Source organism: Lepidochelys kempii, chromosome 5, assembly GCF_965140265.1.
Source record: "Lepidochelys kempii isolate rLepKem1 chromosome 5, rLepKem1.hap2, whole genome shotgun sequence".
NCBI lineage: Eukaryota > Metazoa > Chordata > Testudines > Cheloniidae > Lepidochelys > Lepidochelys kempii.
Genome location: NC_133260.1, coordinates 50,062,617 through 50,085,100, shown reverse-complemented (window position 1 = coordinate 50,085,100; position 22,484 = coordinate 50,062,617). Strand labels below are relative to the sequence as shown.

General features: G+C 47.0%; 1 protein-coding gene across 5 annotated transcripts in view; it reads left to right on the top strand.

Moving 5' to 3' along the window:
* The window catches only part of FCHO2 (FCH and mu domain containing endocytic adaptor 2), a 217,092-nt gene that overhangs the window by 62,023 nt on the left and 132,585 nt on the right, over positions 1-22,484 (top strand). For all 5 annotated transcript variants that reach the window (XM_073344290.1, XM_073344292.1, XM_073344294.1 and 2 more), the window contains one exon: positions 20,365-20,463. In XM_073344290.1, coding sequence (XP_073200391.1) covers positions 20,365-20,463 — 99 coding nt within the window. The remainder of the gene's footprint in view (positions 1-20,364; positions 20,464-22,484) is intronic.

The window sequence follows — 22,484 nt, the reverse complement described above, 5'->3', positions numbered from 1 at the left end:
GGTGGCTCGACCCTTGATCAGTATGCGAGGAAGTCCCATTCAACAGCCCCCAGCCCTCCTTGTCCCCAGTATCAGACGTGTCTGCACTAGGATGGGACACGCACCGGGGAGACATCCAGACCCAAGGCCTTTGGTCTCAGGACGAGATCTCACTCCATATCAATATCAAGGAGCTGAGGGCGATCCAACTAATTTGCCAAACCTTTAAGGCCCAGTTGCATGGACAGTGCATGGCAGCTGTGATGGACAACACCACTGCCATGTTTTATATCAACAGGCAGGCTGGAGCTCATTCCTCTCCCCTTTATCGGGAAGCCCTTCAGTTATGGGAGTTCTGCATAGCCCACTCCATTCACCTGGAAGAGTCCTGTCTCCTAGGGGGCACAGAACGAGCTAGCGGACTACCTCAGCAGATCCTTCTGCAACCACAAGTGGTCCATCCGCCCGACTATCATACACAACATCTTCCAGAGGTGGGGATCTCCCCAGGTCGATCTGGTCGCCACACAAAGCAACAAAGTGCCTGCAATTCTGTTCTTTCCAAAAACACAGCCCGGGCTCACTTGTGGATGCGTTCCTGCTCTCTTAGACAGGACATCTGCTGAACTTGTTCCTGCCATTCCCACTCGTACACAAGGTCCTGCTCAAGACCAGCAGGTACAGGGCAGCAGTGATACTGGTGGCACCGGCATGGCCTCACCAGTACTGGTACACTACGCTCCTGGAGCTGTCGTTAGACGCCCTGATTATGTTGCCACTCCTACCGCACCTGATGACCCAAGACCCCGGTTGCCTTCAACACCCCGACCTACAGTACGTCCGTCTCATGGCCTGGAAGCTTCATGGCTAAACCCCATGGAGCTCCTATGCTCGGAACCAGTGAGGGAGGTCTTATTTGGCAGCAGGAAACCCTCTACTAGGGCTACATACTTGGCAAAGTGGAAAAGGTTCACATTCTGGTGTGCTCAAGACTGCACACCCCCACTTCAGGCACCCATACCTTTCATCCTGGAGTGCCTGCTACACTTGAAACAGCAAGGCCTGGCAGTGTCATCCATCAAGGTGCATCTTGCAGCCATTTCGGCCTTCCACCCAGGAGCAGCTGCGTGTTCCGTCTTTGCCAACCCCATGGTCGCCCATTTCTTCAAGGGTCTGGAACATCTATGCCCACAAATTAGACAACTGGTCCCGGCATGGGACCTTAACCTGGTCTTCTCCAGGCTAATGGGGGCCCCCGTTTGAACCACTGGCGACTTGCTCGGTCCTCTACCTGTTGTGGAAGGTAGTCTTTCTAGTCACCATTACCTCTGCTAGCAGGGTATCTGAGTTAAAGGCCCTCACATCAGACCCTCTACCCATACGTTTTCTATAAGGACAAGGTACAGCTCAGATCTCACCTGGCCTTCCTTCCAAAGGTGGTGTCCCAATTCTACACCAACCAAGACATTTTTCTACTGGTATTCTACCCTAAACCGCACGCAAGCTGCCAGGAGCAGAGGCTCCACTCACTGGACGTTCGAGTGCTGGCCTTTTACATGGCGCTCACAAAGCCATTCTGTTAGTCGAACTAGCTCTTTGTGGCGGTGGTGGGCGGGATGAAAGGTCTCCCAGTCTCATCACAGAGAATCTCATCGTGGATCACATCCTGCATCCGGACGTGTTATGAGCTAGCCAAATTTCTAGCTCGTGCACTTATGGCACATTCCACAAGGACACAGGCTTCCTCGGCGGCGTTCTTGGTCCAAGTACCGATACAAGAGATCTGCAGGGTGGCAACATGATCTTTGGTGCAGACGTTCACCTCTCATTGTGCCATCGCCCAACACGCCAGAGATGATGCAGCATTCGGCAGAGTGGTGTTCCAGTCAGCGATTCCATAACTCCAACCCCACCTCCTGGGTAGGGCTTGGGAGTCACCTAATTGGAATCTATATGAGCAACCACTCAAAGAAGAAAAACAGTTACTCACCTTCTCGTAACTGTTCTTCGAGATGTGTTGCTCATATCCATTTCAAACCCACCTGCCTTCCCCGCTGTCTGAGTAGCTGGCAAGAAGGAACTGAGGAGGTGCTGGGTCAGCAGGGTCCTATATTCACCACCATGGAGGTGCCACTCCTGGGGGCTCCACAGCTAAGGGAAAATCTTTACGACTACTGTGCATGCGGCGCACGCACACCTAATTGGAATGGAAATGAGCAACACATCTCAAAGAACAACAGTTATGAAAAGGTGAGTAACTATTTTTTACTTACCTATAACTGGAGGTTCTTCATGGTGTGTGGTCCCTGTCTGTATTCCAACCCCCGCTCCTTGCCTTCTGCTGTGGATGTGGTAGATCTGTGGTGGAAAAGAAACTGAAGATGCAGTCGGTCCACCCCACCCTTTATCACCTCAGGTGAAACCATGGGGCGTACAAGGACGCATGCGCGCACCAACGGACACTACTATTTTGAAAAGCTCCTGGTGCATGGTGCATGCACATAACCCACAGTGGCATACAGATAGGAACTACCCATCTCGAAGACCCTCCCGTTACAGGTAAGTAACCTCCCCATATCAGTTCTGCATAAGAAACAGAGCCATAGTTAGAGAAGCACTTGATATATGCTTTTCCTTCAGTCTATCTAGAATCGGAAGTTCTGATCAAGCATGAGAAAACTAAGTTCCAAAGTCTTGATAACTTTGGGCTAGCTGAAACATACAGTTCCCAAACACATTAGAGACTGTAACAGCTGATTTCATCGGCCTTGGTGTTTTGTGTCACATTTGGTAACTCAAAGCCAGGGCATATCTTTGATTCCATTCCTGAAATCTTTGTTGGCATGGCTTCAGAGAAGTTAGAGCCATCTGTCTGAAATATCAGATAACATATTTCTATCAGAAGACAATATAAATTTAGATGAAGACATTTTGAAGTATGATGTTAAGTCAAATATTCCACGCACAGTATTCTATTAACTTTACCTCCATGCAAATTAAACATCTTCCTATCATTCATTTGGCTATAGTGTTGGCTTTCCAAGAAGGTGATGTTCTCCTCTTAGTCATTGTTTTTATGAGGGATGTATTGCATTAAAAATACTACTTCAGGTAGTCAATGTGCATGTCCCTTCTGTGCACAAGCTTGGAATCTTTTGCCATGTCATGTCTTTTGCCATGTCTGTCAGGACCACTCTTGTGCCCTTTGCCTCCTTGTAATCCCGCACGAGGACATAAAAGATGGAGAAACGATGACCTTTTATGTTTCTTCTTATTGCCAGTGGCTGTGAGACAGATGCTGGACTGCATCCAATCAGCTCACACTTTTGTCTAAGCTTCAGACTTGTCTGTGAAGAAATGCTCTTCTTGTTAGTTTAATTTGTAAATTTTTCATTGTATTTGGATGTTCTGGGGGGAAAATAAGAGGTGACAGGGGAGAGCCCCCTGTACATACTCTCCCCCACTCCCTATAAAGCAGGGCAAAGTTACACAACCATCAAAAATACCAGACTCTAAGTGCTTGGGTTTTACTTCTGCCTTTGTGTGATGGGTATAGCAGGTGTCTCTTCTGCCTCAGGGAAGCTCATGTCCCTGATACATGCTACGTCTGCTTCTCCTTATCCTGCACTTCAAAGTCAAGGGATATAAGGCTCAAACTGCACTTCTTGGAGCAATCCATGAAAGTGGCATCAGACCCATTTGGAATAAACATGGTCCCAACTGGAACCTTAGAGCCTTTCGTCATTAGTGCCCCAGCTAACAGGCTTACTTCTGGTTCCAGCAGGGAGAAGAAACTGGCTAAGTAAACACCAGTACTGGGATCCCCATTACTGGCAGATACCTCCTTGATATTGAAGACATCAGTGCAGACCTTCTGCACTGACTGTGGGACAAAGAGCCCCTTAATGTTTTGTGACTGCAGCTCCAAGTAAACATTATGTTTGCCTCAGAAGGAGGACCTTCCAGGCTTTCCAGTTCCGAAGATGGTAGCAGGGCACTGACAGCAAAGAAAGCCAGAGAAGCGTTGGCCCTGGTGCCAACATCAATACCGAGAGCCCTTCTCATGCTGACACCTGCACTGGTCAAAGAACCACTCCAGACACCAAAGTTTGCTATTCAGGATCCACCCTCACTTTTTCTCCCAGCACTGATGTTAGCACCAACTTGGGCACTGGCATCATCTTCACCCAGAACTGTGTTTGATGGTACAACGATTCCCAGAGGAGTTCTTCGGCCCTTCTCTAAGCTACTCCTCTCCTGACTCCAACAGAAATCCCTCTTCAGGGAAACTGAAGCGCCTTAGGGGATATCCAAAGAGCCCCCTACAAGATTGGTAGTGGCTGGTCCATCCACAACCTGGCCAATGCCTGTATGATCTACCACCAGAGCCCTATTGAGCATATTGGGGCCCACCATCCCACCTGTCCATGAGTTGAGTACCATCAATATCTCCATGAGGAGGAGGATATCCCAGGCTCTCTCTGAATTAGTGTCCAGGGCCCTCACACTAAAACTGGAAGAGCAAATGGGCAAGCTAGCAAAACTGGCCCAGGAGATGCTCCAGCTTCCCCACCCACAGAATCCTCTTCTTTCCCCCAACAAGACTGACATCCTGGCTCTGGTACTGACCAAGGATGACTTTTTACATAACTCCCTACTGGATGAGACAGTTCTGGCTGATGGACTTGCTGCACATATCAGCATAGGTCCAATCAGACTTCCAGAAAGCCCAGATCTGTTGTCACAGAACCAAGAACAAATTTTTCATCCAGACCCAGCATCTCTACAACTGATGACCTGAATGTTGGCTGGAGGTGTGGAAAGACTGCTCTTCACATGTTCAGGAAATCTTGGCACAAAGCAGAATACCATCCATGAGGAAGATCCATTCCTTTAAATGCAAGAGATTTTCCATGTGGGCAACCCAACACAGTCTAGTGCTTGACCAGGCCTTAATACTGAAGATTCTGGATTACTTAATTGCAATTGAAACAATCTGGACTCTCCTTCAGTTAGATGAAGGGTCATCTGATGATGATATCAGCATATTGCCCTCTAATACTGTTGCTTTTGATAGTCTCCTATGTGACAATATTGAAGTTCCTTAGGGGTGTGATTGATGTACACTTTATTCACTGGGAACAGCGCCTACCCCAACATGAGACCTCAACATTGTTCTTCTGAAGCTAATAGAGCCCTCTTCTGAGCCCTCACGGAATGCCCTGTTTGCTATCTGACCCCTAAAATAGTCTTTCTGGTGGCCATCACCTCAGCCAGGAGAGTAAGTTTCAGGTGCTCAGGGTTGAATTTCTATATACAGTGGACATAGTGGTTATGAGACCTCATCCAAAGTTCATTCCTGAAGCGGTATCTGAATTTCACTTAATTCAAGTAATCAGCTTATCTGTATTCTTCCCTAAATCACATTCCACACACAGGGAAAAGAAACTGCACACCCTGGAGATATCCTGCTCTATGCTACTTCAAGGACAGGACTAAATCTTTCAGACTACCCCCATGCACGTTTTTGGTGATAGATGGTCACTCTGAAGACCAAGACATTTAATCTCAGACCGTCTTAATGGACTGTTGAGTGTATCACATTGTGCTACCAGCTGTTAGAGATACTACCCCCACTGTCCACCAAGGCTTTACTACAGTTCAAGCAACATCCTGTTCCTGTTTCTGAAATTGCAATAACTTCTGTGTAGAGTAGTCCAGTGATATTTCTAACCATTACGTACTGGACTTGGCTGCTAGAACCAATGCCAGATTTGGGAAAGCATTCTCTCTCTCTCTCTCTCTCTCTCAGGATCTCTTTTCCCCCAATGTAGATGGAGATATACCAATATACTTTATTTTGGTTTGGGAATCAAAATAAGCTGTACCAGAATAAATACCTTTATACTTGTATAACTGCATACGCAGTAAAGTGGTGGTTGCCACTTTAATTATGCCAGCAGGATTAAAGTAGAAAACTTTTAAATGTAGACAAGCTCTTCTTTCTGTTTTAAACCAAATATATTTTGGTTTCGCAGTTTCCTTAAGTTGATTTGGAACAGGTTTAGGCTAAACTGAAACAAGTCACTCTTAAAATGAAATAATTAACTGAAATAAGCATCCACACAGTGCTTTGCACCAATTTAACTAAAATGATACAAATTTATATACACAGATCCTTACTCTAGATGTTTTCTTAATTCTTGTCCTATCCTCAGCGGTTAAGGAGAACAATTTTTCACCCTCCTTGTTACAACCTTTTATGTAATTGAAAACTGTTATCATATCCCTCCTCAGTCTTCTCTTCTCCAGACTAAACAAATCCAATTTTTTCCATCTTTCCTCATAGGTCATGTTTTCTAGCCCTTTAGTCATTTTTGTTAATCTCCTCTGGACGTTCTCCAGTTTGTCATCTTCTTTCCTGAAATGTGTTGAGAATTGGACACAACACACTAGCTGAGGCCCTATCAGCATGGAGTAGAGTGGAAGAGTTGCTTCTTGTGTTCTGCTCTTACAACATACCTGCTGATACATCTCAGAATAATGCTTGTTTGTTTTTTTGCAACAGTGTTACACTGTTGACTCGTATTTAGCTTGTGATCCACTATAACCTCCAGATGCCTTTCCACAGTACAGCAGAACCTCAGAGTTATCAACACTGGAGTTACGAATTAACTGGTCAACCACACACCTCATTTGGAATTGGAAGTACACAATCAGGCAGCAGCAGAGACCAAAAAAAAAAAAAAAAAGCAGTATAGTCAGTATTAAACATAAACTACTGAAAAAAAGTAAAGCAGCATTTTTCTTCTGTGTAGTAAAGTTTTCAAAGCTATATTAAGTCATTGCTCGGTTGTAAACTTTTGAAAGAAACATAATTTTTGTTCAGAGTTACAAACGATCTCCATTCCTGAGCTGTTTGTAACTCTGAGGTTCTACTGTACTCCTTCCTAGGGACTCACTTCCTATTTTGTATGTGTGCACTTGCTTGTTCCTTCCTAAGTGGAGTACTTTGCATTTGTCTTTATTGAGTTTCATCCTGTTTACTTCAGACCATTTCTCCAGTTTGTCCAGATAATTTTGAATTTTAATCCTATCCTTCAAAGCACTTGCAACACCTACCAGCTTGGTATCATCCACAAACTTAATAAGTGTACTCTCTATGACATTATCTAAATCACTGATGAAGATATTGAACAGAACCCGCGCCAGACCAATCCCTGCGGGACTCATTCCATGTGCCCTTCCAGCTTGATTGTGAACCACTGATTACTATTCTAAGTCCTAGTAATATAGTTTAAGGAGCCACCAAATAGTCTGACCTGTATATTTCACAGCCCACCAGCGCTACCCTGCACCCACACGCTAACCTAACAACTGAAATTAGGCCTAAATATTACAGCCGCTAGGAGACTATACAATTACATGCCACAGGCAGAGAATAGAAGGGACTGAGGTGCACTGGCAGTCAAGGCCTATGTAATGGCAGGAAAATGATTAAGTGAAATATATCCAAGATAATGCCAGCAAATAACCTGCACCCACGTGCTGAAGAGGAAGGTGAAAAATCTCCAAGGTCACTGCCAATCTGATCTGAGGAAAAATGTCTTCCGGACTCCAGATGTGTGTGTGAAGTGTGTTTTGAGACAGATTATGACTTGCGAATTTGAGAGGCTAGATTGTGGTGGTTTAAAAAACAAAAAAACCATACACAAACACACCGGACACCAGGGTTTTTTGCTCTTTCAAATTGGTTAAATTATAACTTACTCCTCAATGAGTGCAGATGCTGTTGGTGTGTTTGAAGAAATATGATTTAGAACTAACTTTATTGTTAAGGGTGTTTAAAAAAGAAACAAACATATGCTTCATATCCAATTGATAAGTTGAAGTAATAGACTGGATTTTGGAGTGATACTCTATATAAAGATGTATATAGATAGCCAGATATATATTATGCAATTGGTACACACTTCTAATGAAAATAGAAAGTTGCATTTGCATAGTTGCTATTTCCATTAATTGAGATAACTCAGAAAAAATTAAATGTAAATGTTGCAAAACATTCTTTACAAAAAACAAAACAAAAAAAAGCAAGTGTAGGCTAAGTACAAGTATGAACAATTTCAGTTCGAGGGGGTAACTTTTTCACAAGGTTAGAAGGTAAGAAGAGAGGCTTGTAATAAGTTCCTACACAGGCCTAACTTTAGCATTTTTTAATAATTGAGGTAAATGCTGCTTTGTTTTTTTTAGTTTGAATGATTGCAGATCTGTTTAAACCTATTTCCCTGTATATGGAAATTTTACTTACCAAATGTTCTGTGAAAGTCTCTCTCTCTCTCTCTAATAGGTTCACACTGATCTAGTTACCTTCCCTGCTAGGTTTGGGATTATATGTTCATTTTTGGTGATGTCACTTTATCTTTATTAAATTGCTGAAAAGGAACAGACAATTGAGGGTGTCAAAAACAGTTATGCATCTCCAGTGAAGTACTTGTATGTCAATCAGTGAGGAAGTTAAATATCTTGGAATCCTGAGCTCTTCAAAAGTCTACAGGTGTTAAATACTGGTTCAGAAATTCAGTAGTGACTTTGTATGAACAGAATACAGTTCTGGGCAAGTAACTTTTCTTTTCACAACACTTTTTGAAAGCTTACGGGAAGGGATATGTGTAATTTTAGAAAATAGGGGGAAAAAACCCATAAACTCGCACTTTAAATTGCATTTAAGCATAATTTGAGTGCACTGTTTGCAACTATATTTTTATGAATACCAACCAATATGACAACAGTGATATGGAAGCACAAAGTTTTAGATAATAAGCCAGTTCCGTTCTTATTTAATACTAGCTTAAAAGATCTAAGAAGCAACTTGAATATAAAAGCAAAATGTCTAAATATTAACTAGTAAATGTTCTTCCTTGGATTATTAAAACAGGAATTTGGAAAACTTTTTATTACATTGAATTTCCACATGTTCATCACTTACACATTTTGACAAGATGTCTGTGAAAGTTTAGTGGACCTGTTTACTTCTTAAATAAGAGTAGAAAAAGTCTGCTAAATCATACATTTATTTTTTGTTAATCAGGTGAGAGTCAACAACTCAGTAGTGAATGAGAGGTAGATAGATTGAGTGGGAGTAGGCCCTGAAGGGCTATAAAATTGAAGACTTGTAATTTGTTCAATGTGATGATGAAGAGGGAGTCAATAGAAGAATGATAGGAAAGAGGTGGCATGATCAAAGCAACGGACTAGGAAAATGATCTTTGCAGTAGGATTCTGAATGGATATGAATAGGGCAAGATTGCATTGTCAAAGTCAGAGAGAAGGATGTGGTAATAATCGAGACTCAAGATGAGAGCCTAGACGCTGTCTGGATAGGAAAGACGGTATTTTAGAGATGTTATGCAGAAAGAACGAGCAAGATTCAGATATAGCTTGCATGTGAAGACCTAGAGAGAGGCCCAAATTGAAGATGATGCCTCGGTTACAGGTCTGAGTGACAGACAGGATAATGGTGTTGTCACAGTGATCAAGAGAGGACATAGCAATCTGGGTTTGGGCGGGGGGGGGGGGGATGAGATTAAAAGATCTGTTTTAGCTGTATCGAGCTTGAGCTGTTGACTAGATATCCACAAGAAGTTGTTGGAGAGGCAGGCCGAGGTTTTAGTTTGGACAGGAAACAGCTGTGGATCAGAGAGGTAGATCTGTGAGTTGTCAGCATATACACCTCTACCCCCATATAATGCGGTCCGATATAACGCGAATTCGGATATAACGCGGCAAAGCAGCACTCCGGGGAGTGGGGCTGCTTTGCCTCGTTATATCCGAATTTGTGTTACTGCAAGCAGTTCCTCTATGCCCCCCCCCTTACTTGCAGCGGCCTCCCCGCCCCAGCTCATCTCCGCCTCCTCCCACGAGTGCGCCACCGCTCCGCTTCTCCTCCCTCCCTCCCAGGCTTGCTGCGCCAAACAGCTGATTCTCAGCAAGCCTTGGGGGGAGAAGCAGAGTGGTGGTGGCGCACTCAGGGGAGGAGTCGGAGCAGAAGAGATGCGGGGAGGGCCAGAGCAAGTAACCGGCGGGGGGGAGGGCGCAGAGGAACCACTCACCACCCCAGCTCACCTCCGCTCCGCCTCCACCTCCTTCCCTGAGCACGCCACCGCCACTTCGCTTCTTCCCCCACCCCCCTTCTTTCTTTCCAGGCTTCCCGTGCCAAACAGCTGATTGGCGCGGCAAGCCTGGGAGGGAGAGAGGGAGAAGCAAGCGGCAGTGGCACGCTCAGGGGAGGAGGCGGAGGCAGGGTGGAGGTGAGCTGGGGCGGGAAGCGGTTCCTCTCCCTACCCCGATATAACACGATCTCACCTACAAGACGGTAAGATTTTTTGGTTCCGGAGGACCATGTTATATCTGGGTAGAGGTGTATATATGGTAGTTGAATTTGTGTTTGTGGGTGAGATTACCTACAGATAAAGTGTAGAGGGGGAAGAGAAGGGGACACAAAGACAGAACCCTGTGGTACAGAAAGCTTAGGGTGAAAGTGCAGTAGCTGGAGAAGCAAGTGGAGACAACAGTGGGATTTTTTTAAGATGACAGAGAGTACAATAAGTTGTATTGTGAGGGGAAAGAGCCAGAGGAAAATCGGAGGTTAAGGGAGGGGATGAGATTATGTTTGTGGGAGATAAGGAGATGGGGTGCGATCACGGAGACAAGGAGGGGTTAGAAGAGAAGAGCAGATGAAAAAATTGCCTCTGTGACAGGGAAGAAGAAGGTGAGAGTTGCTGGAGGCAAAGTGGGGAAGGCAAGTTGAAGGGAGGGGAAGGTCTTGTTTTGGAAGAAACTGCCAAGATCCTGTACAGCAAGAGATGTGGAGACAAGAGGAAGTGAGTGAGGGTTTGAGTAGTGAGTCAAAGGCAAAAATACAGCTGACATTGTGGTAATGGGATTCAATAAAGTTGAAGAAGCAGTTCTTCCAGTAGTATCCTTGTGGGTGCTCCATTTTAGGTGTGCACGCACCCATGCACCTTTGATCGGAGATTTTAGGTAGGCAGTACCTGTTTGACCTGTTCATGCACTTCAGTCCCCTTCATGTCCTGCACTGAGGATATATAGATCTGCACAGGCAAACAGTCCTCAGTTCCTTCTTAGCTGCTTTGGATATCTAACATGCCTGCATCATGATTAGCATTACTGTTTTTGCAGTTTTGTTAGTTTAGTTGAGTTAATAGTAGTAGTTTATTTAACCTGGTAGTTATTTAGAAAGGTTTTTCATGTGATTACAACCTCTGCCCTCCACCTCCTCTAAAGGGAGCTCCTTGGGGGTGGTTCTTGCCATGGTATGCTGGAATCCCTGGAATTCAAATGTTGCCTCTCCTGCCGGGAATCCATCCTGGTTAGTGATGGACACCCTGAGTGCCTTTGCTGTATGGGAGACACTCACATACCCGCAACATGCAAGATTTGCATCTCTTTTAAAAGCTGATCAAGGAAAAACAGAGAAATCAAGTTTAGGCTCCTGATGGAGCAAGCTCTGCAACCAGCCTTGGATCTGGATACAGGGAACCCTACTGTACACTGGCCTCCAAATTTTATTAATGCCCCATCAATTGCTACATTTCAGTCACCAAGATCCTCAACAAAGAATAACACAGTAGGTAGTGACTAAGCTCCAAAGAAAATAAGTTCTAGTTATTCTTCGAGTGATTGCTCATGTGTATTCCACAGTAGGTGTGCGTGCTCGCCACATGCACCGGTGCCGGAAGATTTTCCCCTAGCAGTACCCGTAGGAGGGAGCGCCCCAGCGACCCCTGGAGTGGCACCTGCATGGTGCAGTATAAGGGGAGCTGCACGCTTCCCCTACCCTCAGTTCCTTCTTGTCTCCAGTGAAGGTGTGTCGGAACTACTCTGCTCCAGCTTTGCTGTAGCTCGTCCCCAGACCTGTTCATTCGTTCAGTGTTGGTACCTGTAGTTAGGTAGCTGTTTAGTTAGTTCAGTTAGTCAGAGAGCCCTGGCCGGGGCATGCCGCATGCCCCGGATTTTAAGTTGTGCGGCACTTGTGGGCCATCTACGCCAAGGAGTGACCCGCAAGCAGACTGTCTGCGCTGTTTGGGAGAAAACCATATTGGCGATCGTTGCAAAATTTGCAAGTCATTTAAGCCTCGGACCAAGAGAGAGGGGGACATTAGGCTCCGGGCCATTCTCATGGAGTCGGTGCTGACCCCGACTCTGGTGCACCACTCTGAGCCGGCACTGGGCACCGCTGTGTCGGTGCGTGGCGACCTTCCAGTGCCATTGAGCAGTCGGTACCACTCCCCATCCACAGGGCACGCCAAGAAGGCCAGAAAGACGCCACCTTCGCAGCGGCACCGAGGAAAACCTGGGACAGAGGCTAGACCCATGTTGGGCAGTCCTCAATCCCCACCAGCCTCTAGGCGTCTGACTCACATAGAGCAGAGTAGCCCGGCCCCTTCGGAGCAGGCCTTCCTGAATGTCTGGGTGCCATCCACACTGGAGGCCCTGTAGGCGGACCAGGACATTATGTCCATGCCAGTACCAGGAGCACCGCCGATGTCGGCCCCATGCTTCAGGGGCAAGCCACTGCTGGGATCTCCGCAGTCACCCCCAGCTCAGTACTGGTCTCGGTCCAGGGAACATTCCTAATGCCATTCGCCGCCCAGCCACTGTTCGGGGCAAAGACCCTGTGGATCTCCCTCAACTCCCACCAGACTGTCTGGTTGGGTTCCGTCAGACAGAGACTTGGCACCGCTCCACGTCGAGGAGCGAATACCGATGGGACCGAGGCAGGCATCGCCAAAGGTCCTTGTCTCGGAGGGGTTATCGCAGCCTGTCATGGCACAGACGTCGACACCATTCCCGCTCGGAATCCCGCTCCAAGACTCTGCCAAGGCATCTCCTCCGCAGCCCCGGGTGTCAGTTGCTGTCGTCTCGCCGTCGCGGGTTCACCCGTCAGAGCAGATCACAGAGCAGCCGTTACCGACGGTACTGGTCCTCCACATAGGGATCCGGGGACAGCAGTAGCCTGGCCTCCATTTGTAGTCATCCATCAATGGGCCAGGCCGAACAGCCGGCCCTGCTGGTGCTGCAGCAGGTGCAGTGGCACTGGGCGCCATGGCCGGCCCAATGGTACAGTGGGTACTGTGGCCCCTGATGCAGCCCCCTGTGGGGGCTCGCTTGGCGGCCGGAGCCTCGGAAGCACCCTCGGCCTCTCTCTCCAGACCGCTGAGGAAGGAGTCGGTGGGACATACATCCTCGGCACCGTGCTCAGAGACCAACCAGGTGGTGGATCCTCTGGTGCCAGTGGACACCCAGAGTACCGCACCGGCCTCCTTGCCCTCCCTGGATGAGGCGATAACAGCCCCGCCCCGCTCCGTCCCACAGGAGGACTTCAGGGCCCACCAAGAACTCTTAAAAAGGGTGGCATCAAGCCTCCACCTCCAGGCAGAGGAGATGGAGAAGGCCTCGAACTCTCTGTTTAATGTGCTGTCTTCTTTGGCATTGGTCAGGGTAGCCTTGCCTCTCCATGAAGGGGTGGCAAAAATTTCAAATGTCCTGTGGCAAACACCCGCCTCGTTGGCCCCCATCTCTAAAAGGGTGTACCCGCCAAGGGACACGAGTACTTATACACCTACCCAGAGCCCAACTCCCTGGTGGTCGAGTTGGTCAACCACAGGGAATGGCAGGGCCGGCCAGCCCCTACCCTGAAAAATAAAGATTCATGGAGGCTGGACCTTTTTGGAAGAAAAATGTATTTGTCCTCAAGCTTCCAGTTACGAGTGGCAAACCACCAGGCTCTCCTGTACCAGTATGAGTTCGATCTGTGGGGCTCCCTGCCCAAGTTCAAGGACTCCCTCCAGGAGCGCGATAGGAAGGAGTTCAAAGCGCTGGTGGAGGAGGGTACAGTGGCTGCCAGGGCAACCCTGCAGGCAGCTTTGGATGTGGTGGACACGGCCGCGTGGTCCATGGCCTCCGCAGTGTCCATGAGAAGGGCGTCGTGGCTCCTGCTCTCTGGGCTGTCCAGCGAGGTGCAGACTTCCATGCAGGATCTCCCATTTGATGGCAAAACTCTGTTTGCAGAGCAAACGGATTCAAGCCTGCATGGCATGAAAGACTTCTGCATGACCTTCCAGACGCCGGATCTCTGTGTTCCGGCTCTGGCTAAACCTAAATTCAAGCCGCAGCAGACTCCTGCTCGGGCCACCCACCTGAAATGAGGCCGCCCATAAGAAGTCGCGGGACTGTAAGAGGCACCCTCAGAGGCAGTCTCTGCCTGCCCCCCAACCTGGGTCCTCCAAGGGCAAGGAGGCAGGGAAAAGGCGGTTTTGATGGGATGCTCGGGGGCGCCCTGCCAGTTCTCATCAGGGATGCACCCTCAGTAAAGCTTCCCTTCTCCAATCAGTTGTGTGCTTTCCTCCCGGAGTGGTCGCGGCTGACCTCAGACCCATGGGTCCTCAACACTATCTCCCGGGGCTACACCCTCCAGTTTACTTCCTCCCTGCCCAACCATCCTCTGTCCCTCCTGGGGGACCCCTCGCACAAAGCTCTGCTCGCGCAGGTGGTGGGGCCGCTCCTGGCCTAGGAACAGTGGAAGTGATGCCTGGGGAGTTCAAAGGCAAGGGGTACTATTTCTTCTGCTATTTCCTTATCCCAAAGGGGGACTCAGGCCCATCCTGGACCTGCGAAGTCTGAACCAGTACATGGTGTAGCTCAAGTTCTGCATGGTCTCCCTGGCTTCCACCATCCCCTCCCTGAATCCCGGGGACTGGTATGCTGCCCTCGATCTGCAGGACACGTACTTCCACGTTCATATATTCGAGGGGCACAGACGCTTCCTCCATTTGGTGGTGGGGCAGAATCACTATCAATTTACGGTCCTCCTGTTTGGCCTGTCCACTGCCCCTAGGGTATTTACAAAATGTATGTCGGTGGTAGCAGCCTACCTCAGGCACTGGGGGGTCCAGATCTTTCCCTATCTGGATGATTGGCTGGTCAAGGGCAGCTCCCGGTCGCAGGTGAGGGATCACATGATGCTCCTCTTGTCCACATGAACCGCTTTGGGCCTGTTGGTAAACAACACCAAGTCCACGTTAGTCCCAGTTCAATGCATAGAGTTTATCGGGGCACTCCTGGACGCCTCGTCGGCCAGAGCCTCCCTCCCACCGGACAGGTTTGAGACCCTGAAGGGGCTCATCGACATGGTCATAAGGTTCCTGGTGACAACAGCCAGAGCGTGCCTCCAGCTCTGGGGTCACATGTCGGTGTGCACATACATGGTCCATCACGCCAGACTCAGGATGAGGCCCCTCCAGCGTTGGTTGGCCTCGGAGTTCTCCCAGGCCAGGGACAGGATGGACAAAGTCCTCCCCATACCCGACTCGGTGATCGTCTCCCTACAGTGGTGGTCCGCCCCAAGTAACATGCTCCAAGGGGTCCCGTTCAGGGACAGGGCCCCATCGCTGGAACTGGTGTCCGATGCGTCAGATCTGGGTTGAGGGGCCCATGTGGGGAACGTTCAAACCCAAGGCCTGTGGTTGGCTCAAGATCTGACCCTGCACATAAACATCAAGGAACTCGGAGCGGTACGGCTGGTGTGCGTGGCCTTCCGCTCGCACCTGGAGGGCAGGGTGGTCAGAGTCCTCACGGACAACACAGCCTCGATGTTCTATATCAACAGGCAAGGCGGGGCCCGCTCCTCTGCCACGAAGCCCTCAGGCTGTGGGATTTCTGTATAGCCCACGACATCTACCTAAAGGCCTTCTATCTACCAGGTACCCGGAACGCCCGGGCGGATCACTTGAGCAGGGACTTCTCTCAACACGAATGGTCTCTCCACCCAGAAGTGGCTCATAGGCTTTTCCGAGTGTGGGGGACTCCCCAGGTGGACCTGTTCGTGACTCGGCAGAACCGGCGCTATCCACGGCTCTGCTCCAGTGGGGGACTGGGAAGGGGCACTATCTCCAATGCCTTCCTCCTGTCCTGGTCAGGCCACTTCCTCTATGCCTTCCCCCTGTTCCCACTGATCAGCAAGGTCCTGGAAAAGATAAACAGACAAAGCTTGGGTTCTCCTGGTTGCCCGGCGTGATCCAGGCAACATTGGTACAGAACCCTCACGGGCCTCGTGGTTGCTCCGCTGTGGCAGTTGCCATTCCATCCAGATCTGCTCTTCAAGGACCATAGTCGCCTTCTCCACCCCAGCCTACCGCATGGCTGCTCAATGGCTAGGTAGGGAGGAGAGGACATGCTCAGAAGGGGTTCAGCGCGTCATACTAGAAAGCAGGCGGCCCTCCACGCGCCACGCCTGCTTGGTGAAGTGGTCCTGGTTTTCTAGATGGGCGGGTGAACGGGGTGTCTCCCCGATGGCCGCCCCGATCCAGCTTATCCTTGACCACCTTCTCCACCTTAGAGCCCAGGGCCTGGTACCCTCGTCAGTCCAGGTGCAACTGGCAGCCATATGGGCCTTCCATCCGCCGGTGCAGGGTCACATGGTACTCTCTCAAGTTATGACTGGCCAGTTCCTTAAGGGGCTGGACCGTCTTTTTCCATATGCTAGGCTCTCGGTCCCACAGTGAGACCTGAACCTGGAGTTGGCCCATCTCACGGGGCCCCTGTTTGAGCTGCTAGTCACATGCTCCTGGTCCCACCTCTTGTGGAAGGTGGCCTACCTGGTCGCAATCACGTCAGCCAGGCGGTTCTTGGAGCTCAGGGCCCTGACTTCTGAGCCTCCGTACACAGTTTTTCATAAGGACAAGGTCCAGCTCCGCCCACACCCTACATTTCTCCCGAAGGTGGTCTCTGCCTATCACATGGGTCAGGACATTTTTCTCCTGGTCTTCTGCCCCAAGCCCCACGATTCCAGTGAGGAGCGCCATCTCCACACTCTCTATGTGCATCAGGCTCTGGCTTTCTACCTCGAGCAGACCAGGCCGTTCAGAAAGTCCTCACAACGATTCATCGCCTCGGCTGAGCACGAGAGGTAGGTCGATCTCCACTCAGTGGCTTTCCAACCGGATCACTTCTTGCATCCGTACCTGTTATGACCTGGCGGGTATCCCCCCTGCCACCGATTGTGAAGGCATACTCAACTCGAGCGCAAGCCTCGTCGGTTGCCTTCTTGGCCCAGGTCCCCATTCAGGACATTTGTAGGGCTGCCATGTGGTCTTCGGTTCACATGTTCACCTCGCACTACACGATCGTCTCCCAAACCAGGGATGATGCTGGGTTCGGCAGGGCTGTCCTGCGCCCTGAGAACTTGTGAACTCCTACCCGCCTCCAACAGATATAGCTTGGAATCACCTATTGTGGAATACATATGAGCAATCACTCAAAGAAGAAAAGACAGTTACCTTTTCTGTAACTGGTGTTCTTCAAGATGTATTGCTCATGTGTATTCCACATCCCACCCTCCTTCCCCTCTGTCGGAGTTGTCCAACAAGAAGGAACTGAGGGTGGGGGGAGCGCGCAGCTCCCCTTATACTGCGCCATGCAGGTGCCACTCCAGGGATCGTTGGGGCGCTCCCCCCTATGGGTACTGCTAGGGGAAAAACTTCCGGCACCGGTGCATGTGGCGAGCACGCACACCTATCGTGGAATAGACATGAGCAACACATCTCGAAGAACACCAGTTACGGAAAAGGTAACTGTCTTTTCTCCTTGTGGAAAACTTCCAAAAAGAGCCAGATCACTTCAGAGACCACGTGCTCCAGAGGCTGCAGGTCCCCAGGGATGTTCCATGGAGGCTCGAAGCTGCTCCAGTACTGGGAGCTCTTTGAAGACTTCCAGTTCCTCGAAACACCATTGTACCAGTCATACCTCAGTATTGAAACCAAACCAGATATTGTTGAAGCAGGATGAATCTAGCAAAGACTCCACTCTATTTCACAGAAGCATGCTACATCTTCACACTCCCTGCGTTCTGTATCTGAATGAATATCCAAGATGTCTGCACCTGTATAATAGAGGCTGTGTATGTCATCTGTACTGGAGTCATCTGGACAGGCCTGTGTCTCAGCAATCAGTGCCTTCGGTACCTGCCCCATCTTCCAAGATGAGGCCACCAAAGCAGGCAGTTCCCTTGGTAGTGACACCAATTACTGCAGACCCTTGACTGATTTAAACTAATTTACACCAGTTCCATAAGAATTTAGATATTCTAGAGACTTATTTATGTCAGATGAGCTGGAATCCTCCTTGTTAATAGGAACCAAGCAATTGTCAGTACTGTGATCTATTGGGTCACCGAGACCCATATCTTTCACTCGTACATCCTAGCTCTTCAGTACCGACTGTGTCAGATAGGCAGTTGCATTCACCTCAGGCATCTGCTCCACCACTGGATTTTCAAGGATGATTCCTCAGACTCTCAGATTGCTTTGGGAATCCCCTGACTATTCTACATCAGGCATTCCTCCGTCTTTCTACCATGAGACTGAAATCTCAGGGACAGTCTCATACCCCTCCTTATTGGCATGATCAGGGTTGGATGCCATCTCCATTGCTTTGTGGTCCACCTCAGTGCCCGTATTTGGATCTGTGGGCTGTTTACTTCCAGCAGTTCTCAAAGCCTCCCACTTGCTCCCAAAGGGACCATGGCGGGAGACATGTTTCTGTCTCATTACTCCCTCCTCAACAGCCTCAGGAGAAGTCTTTAGAAGACCAGGAAGCTAGAGTGGACAGGGAAGACAACCTGCAAACTAATATTCCATCATCCTCACTAGATGAGGCCATAGTTCTGCCAACACCTTCTCTCGCTGTTGACTTTAAGCAGTTTCAGGAGTTGATTCTACTACAAGAGGTCCAGGAGTCCCAACATAATCTTTTAGACGTTTTACTTACAACGGCTTCTGGCAGGGCGGTTCTACTAGTGAATGAGTGTTAGTGGATCCCACAAAACAATCTGGCGTGCAATGCCCACTGGCAAATGGGTACACAAGAAATATTACATACAGGTAAAATAATTCAAATCCATGCTTCTAGAGTAGATGCTTCTGTTGCCAGCGCAGTCTTGTTTTCAGTGTTAGATCTAACTTAGAAGCTCTCACCTTCATCAAGGGATACTGCTCAGGAGTCACCTACAGTGGAGGATCCATAGGGACACTTTTGAAGAAGAGCTTACTCTGCTTGGGCAATAACTGAAGGAGTTTGAGATGTGTGTCCCTGTGAGTCTCTGCTACCTGCTCTCCTTCCCCTCTGCTTCGGAGTCTTGTATGTCAGGATTTCACAATAGGGAAGGAACTGAGGGCAGTTCCCCCATGCAATTCTTTATATATCCTCAGTTCAGTCCACAAACAGGACTAGAGTGTATATGCAGGCTGAATAGGCATTGCCACCAAAAATCTCCTATCAAAGGTGCATTGGTGGAGCATTCAGAGACCCATATCCTGGAGAGTTCCAGTTACAACACAAGGAGAGTAACCTCTCCTTTTGCTGAGAAGATGGCAGAACTCATAGTGGAGAGAACAAATTCGTAGTGGAGGAAGTCAGCCTGGTCATGGGATTTTCACCAGAGATGCTCTCCAACATGAGAGCAGGAGCAAAGGAAGCAGATACTGGGGGTGAACTAGGGCTTGGGGTTGGCAGAGCAGGTTTTGTGGTGGGAGGGAGTGGCAAAAAAATCCAGGGTAGAGGAGAATGAAGCATGGAGAGTCAACAGCCACATCAGTGGAAGAAAGGAAAGAGAGGGCTGAAAGAAGAGAATTCGTAAATGCTGATGGAATGGAAGTCGTGAAAAGGCTAAGTGACAGGCTATGGGGATGGGGGGAGGGCAGGGCTGATGGGCAATGCTTAAAAAAAAAAAAAAAAAAGTAATGGTTGGAGAGGGGAACTCAGCAATAGAAATTGGAGAGCAGTGCTTATTGAAGACCCAGTCAAGTGAACAGCCCTTTTGGTGAGTGGGAGTGTTGAACCAGTTAGTTTTCTGTTTGTCTCCACAGATATTTACAAGTACAGTTGCAGTAATTGCATTTGCAAAAGTATGTATTGTATGAAAGTTTTTCAAAATTGTACTTCGAAAGAGCCACTAGAAGTTAGTTATGTAAGTACTATATAAATTGCAGTAGTAACTAATCTTCAACTATACTAGAATGTGAATTTTTTAAAATGCTCAAATGGTTGAATGATGCATTGTGATATGATAGAATATCTTTCTAAGTATACTACCTAGCTAGCTTTAGTGTATCCAAAAATGCCTGCCTTCCTCTTACACATTTTATTAATAACTGTGGTTCAGATCTGGAAAGTAAACTGTGTGTTGGTGATTATTTTTCTTGGCCAGCGTATCTAATACTGTAGTCATAACACCAAAGTTCACTAATTATTTTAACTATATTAACTGTTTTCGTCATGACTCTAATTGCTTCTTTTACTACACAGAAATTTCAAGACATTGAAGAAATGCATCTCCTTCACATGAAAGAGATTGTAGAATCTTTGTCAAATACTGTAAAAGAAATTCATTTACAAATAGGCCAGGTGAGTTTATTTAAATTAATCTTTGTATTAATCTGACTATAAAATTTTAGATTTGTTTCTTAGATTATGAAAAGTCATATATCACTTATTGTTTCGGCAATGATTGCCAGTTTTTGGTCCATGACATAGACTTGTCTTCCACTAGAAAAAGGAGAAATGTGCCAGCAAAATTTTTTTCCTGTAACCTTATGGTTCACTTTATGACGATACAAGCTTTGAAATTGTCACTTTATGACAATACAAGCTATGAAATTCAAATGTATAGATGCCACAGCTATTATAATATATCACTCTTTTGCAGGACTTTTTTTTATTCCTTCAAATTGTATAGATACACATCTTAATATATAGGAGCAACATAACCAGGGAACTTTGAATTTTATTACTTTTGAGCATGTAAAATCACAGTCTTTATGTTGCATGTGTTTGCATATATCTGTGGCTTTATTCTTGAGTGATTGCATGTTACAATAAACACACTGGGCAAAATTAATAGATAATATAAATGGCTGTATAAAGTATGTGTGACCAAGTAAGTATAAATTATACTCTGAATGGGGTGTGTAGGGATTTAGCAGGAAAACAACAAACAAGAGGGTATACACTTTTCTGTTTGCTTTTTCTATTACAGCCTTGTGCTCCCATTCTCTCAGTATGTAAATTACACCCACTTACTGAGGTGTAAATTACACCAGTGTTTAAAACCCTTCTAACTTTAGCCCACTGATCGTATTTATTTGTGTCCTCATAGTTTTTATAAATTGAAGTACATTCCTTATGTACTTATACTTAATACATGTATGTGATGGATAGCTGCACTCGGTGTACATATAGAGCCACGACGGATATCCTGCATTGTTGAGGATTATTCAGGGGCAGTATACACACTTCATTGATGATGTGTTCCTTTCAACCGGTATTCTTCAATCTGGCAAAGTACTCATTCCTCATCCAAAAGTATATAATGCTAATATTTCAGTTATTTTTTTAAATAGTTCAATCTTGATAAAAACAAAATGTTATCTATATTCTGAAAACTTAAAAAAACAAAAAACAAAAAGCAAAATAGAATTTTATCAAACTCTGGAGCCAAACCTTATTTTTAGAGTTAGAATAAGTATGAGAAATTTAAGACACAAAATAGCATCTTAAAATAAATGTTCCTCATTACCCATAATCACAGCAGTTTCTGTAAGTTGCTGTTCTCCCTCATGACTTCTAAATTCTAATGTTTTTTTTAATCAGATTAATATTTGGAAGGCTCTGTAAAGAATGCAGCTTTGGTTGATATAGAAATAGGATTATAGGTTAAGGATGAAACTGAATAAGATGATAGTACCTTTACAAAGAGGTCTGGGTTCTCTCATATTGTTCCCCTTAGTATACCTATGCTATAGGAATTTTAACAGAAGGGTAATATCTAAAAGTTCAACACTGTGTAGAATTTCAGTATTCAAGATAGTATGTGTTTTTGAGGCATGAAAATCTCAAACGTTAAATGATTGATCCTCTCAGGCAAATAGGGTTTTGTTTTTCTCATTTCTGGGCAGTTATCCCCCTGTGTCTGAAGACCATTGAAAAGGCTTCTCTTTCAGTTCCTGCTTTGGATAAGTTCTGCAAATTATGAATAAACTTTGGGTATTCAGAATTGATTTCTTCTTTACTTAAACGGCCTATTGCCACCTTTAGACTTCCATACTCTTCATTTTAAGGACTTTTAAAATAGTTTGTCTAATTGGGTATACCAGGTATTAGTGAAGTGGTACAGGAACTGACTATTGAGAGTCATTCTAGAGAGAATGATCAGTCTTTTAATTTTTAGAAAAGGGGGAAAGAAGGGGATTATCCCTGCTTTCAGACAGTTGTCAATGCTCTGGTTAAAAACCACCATAGTTAAAAAAGCCTTCTGTGATAAATGAAGGGAGGCGTAGCTCCCTTTTATGCAGCCAGCCAGCCAGTTAGCTATAAAATCCCTCTTAGTAGCTATTCTCTACTTGCTTTACCATGAAGGATTAAAAGTC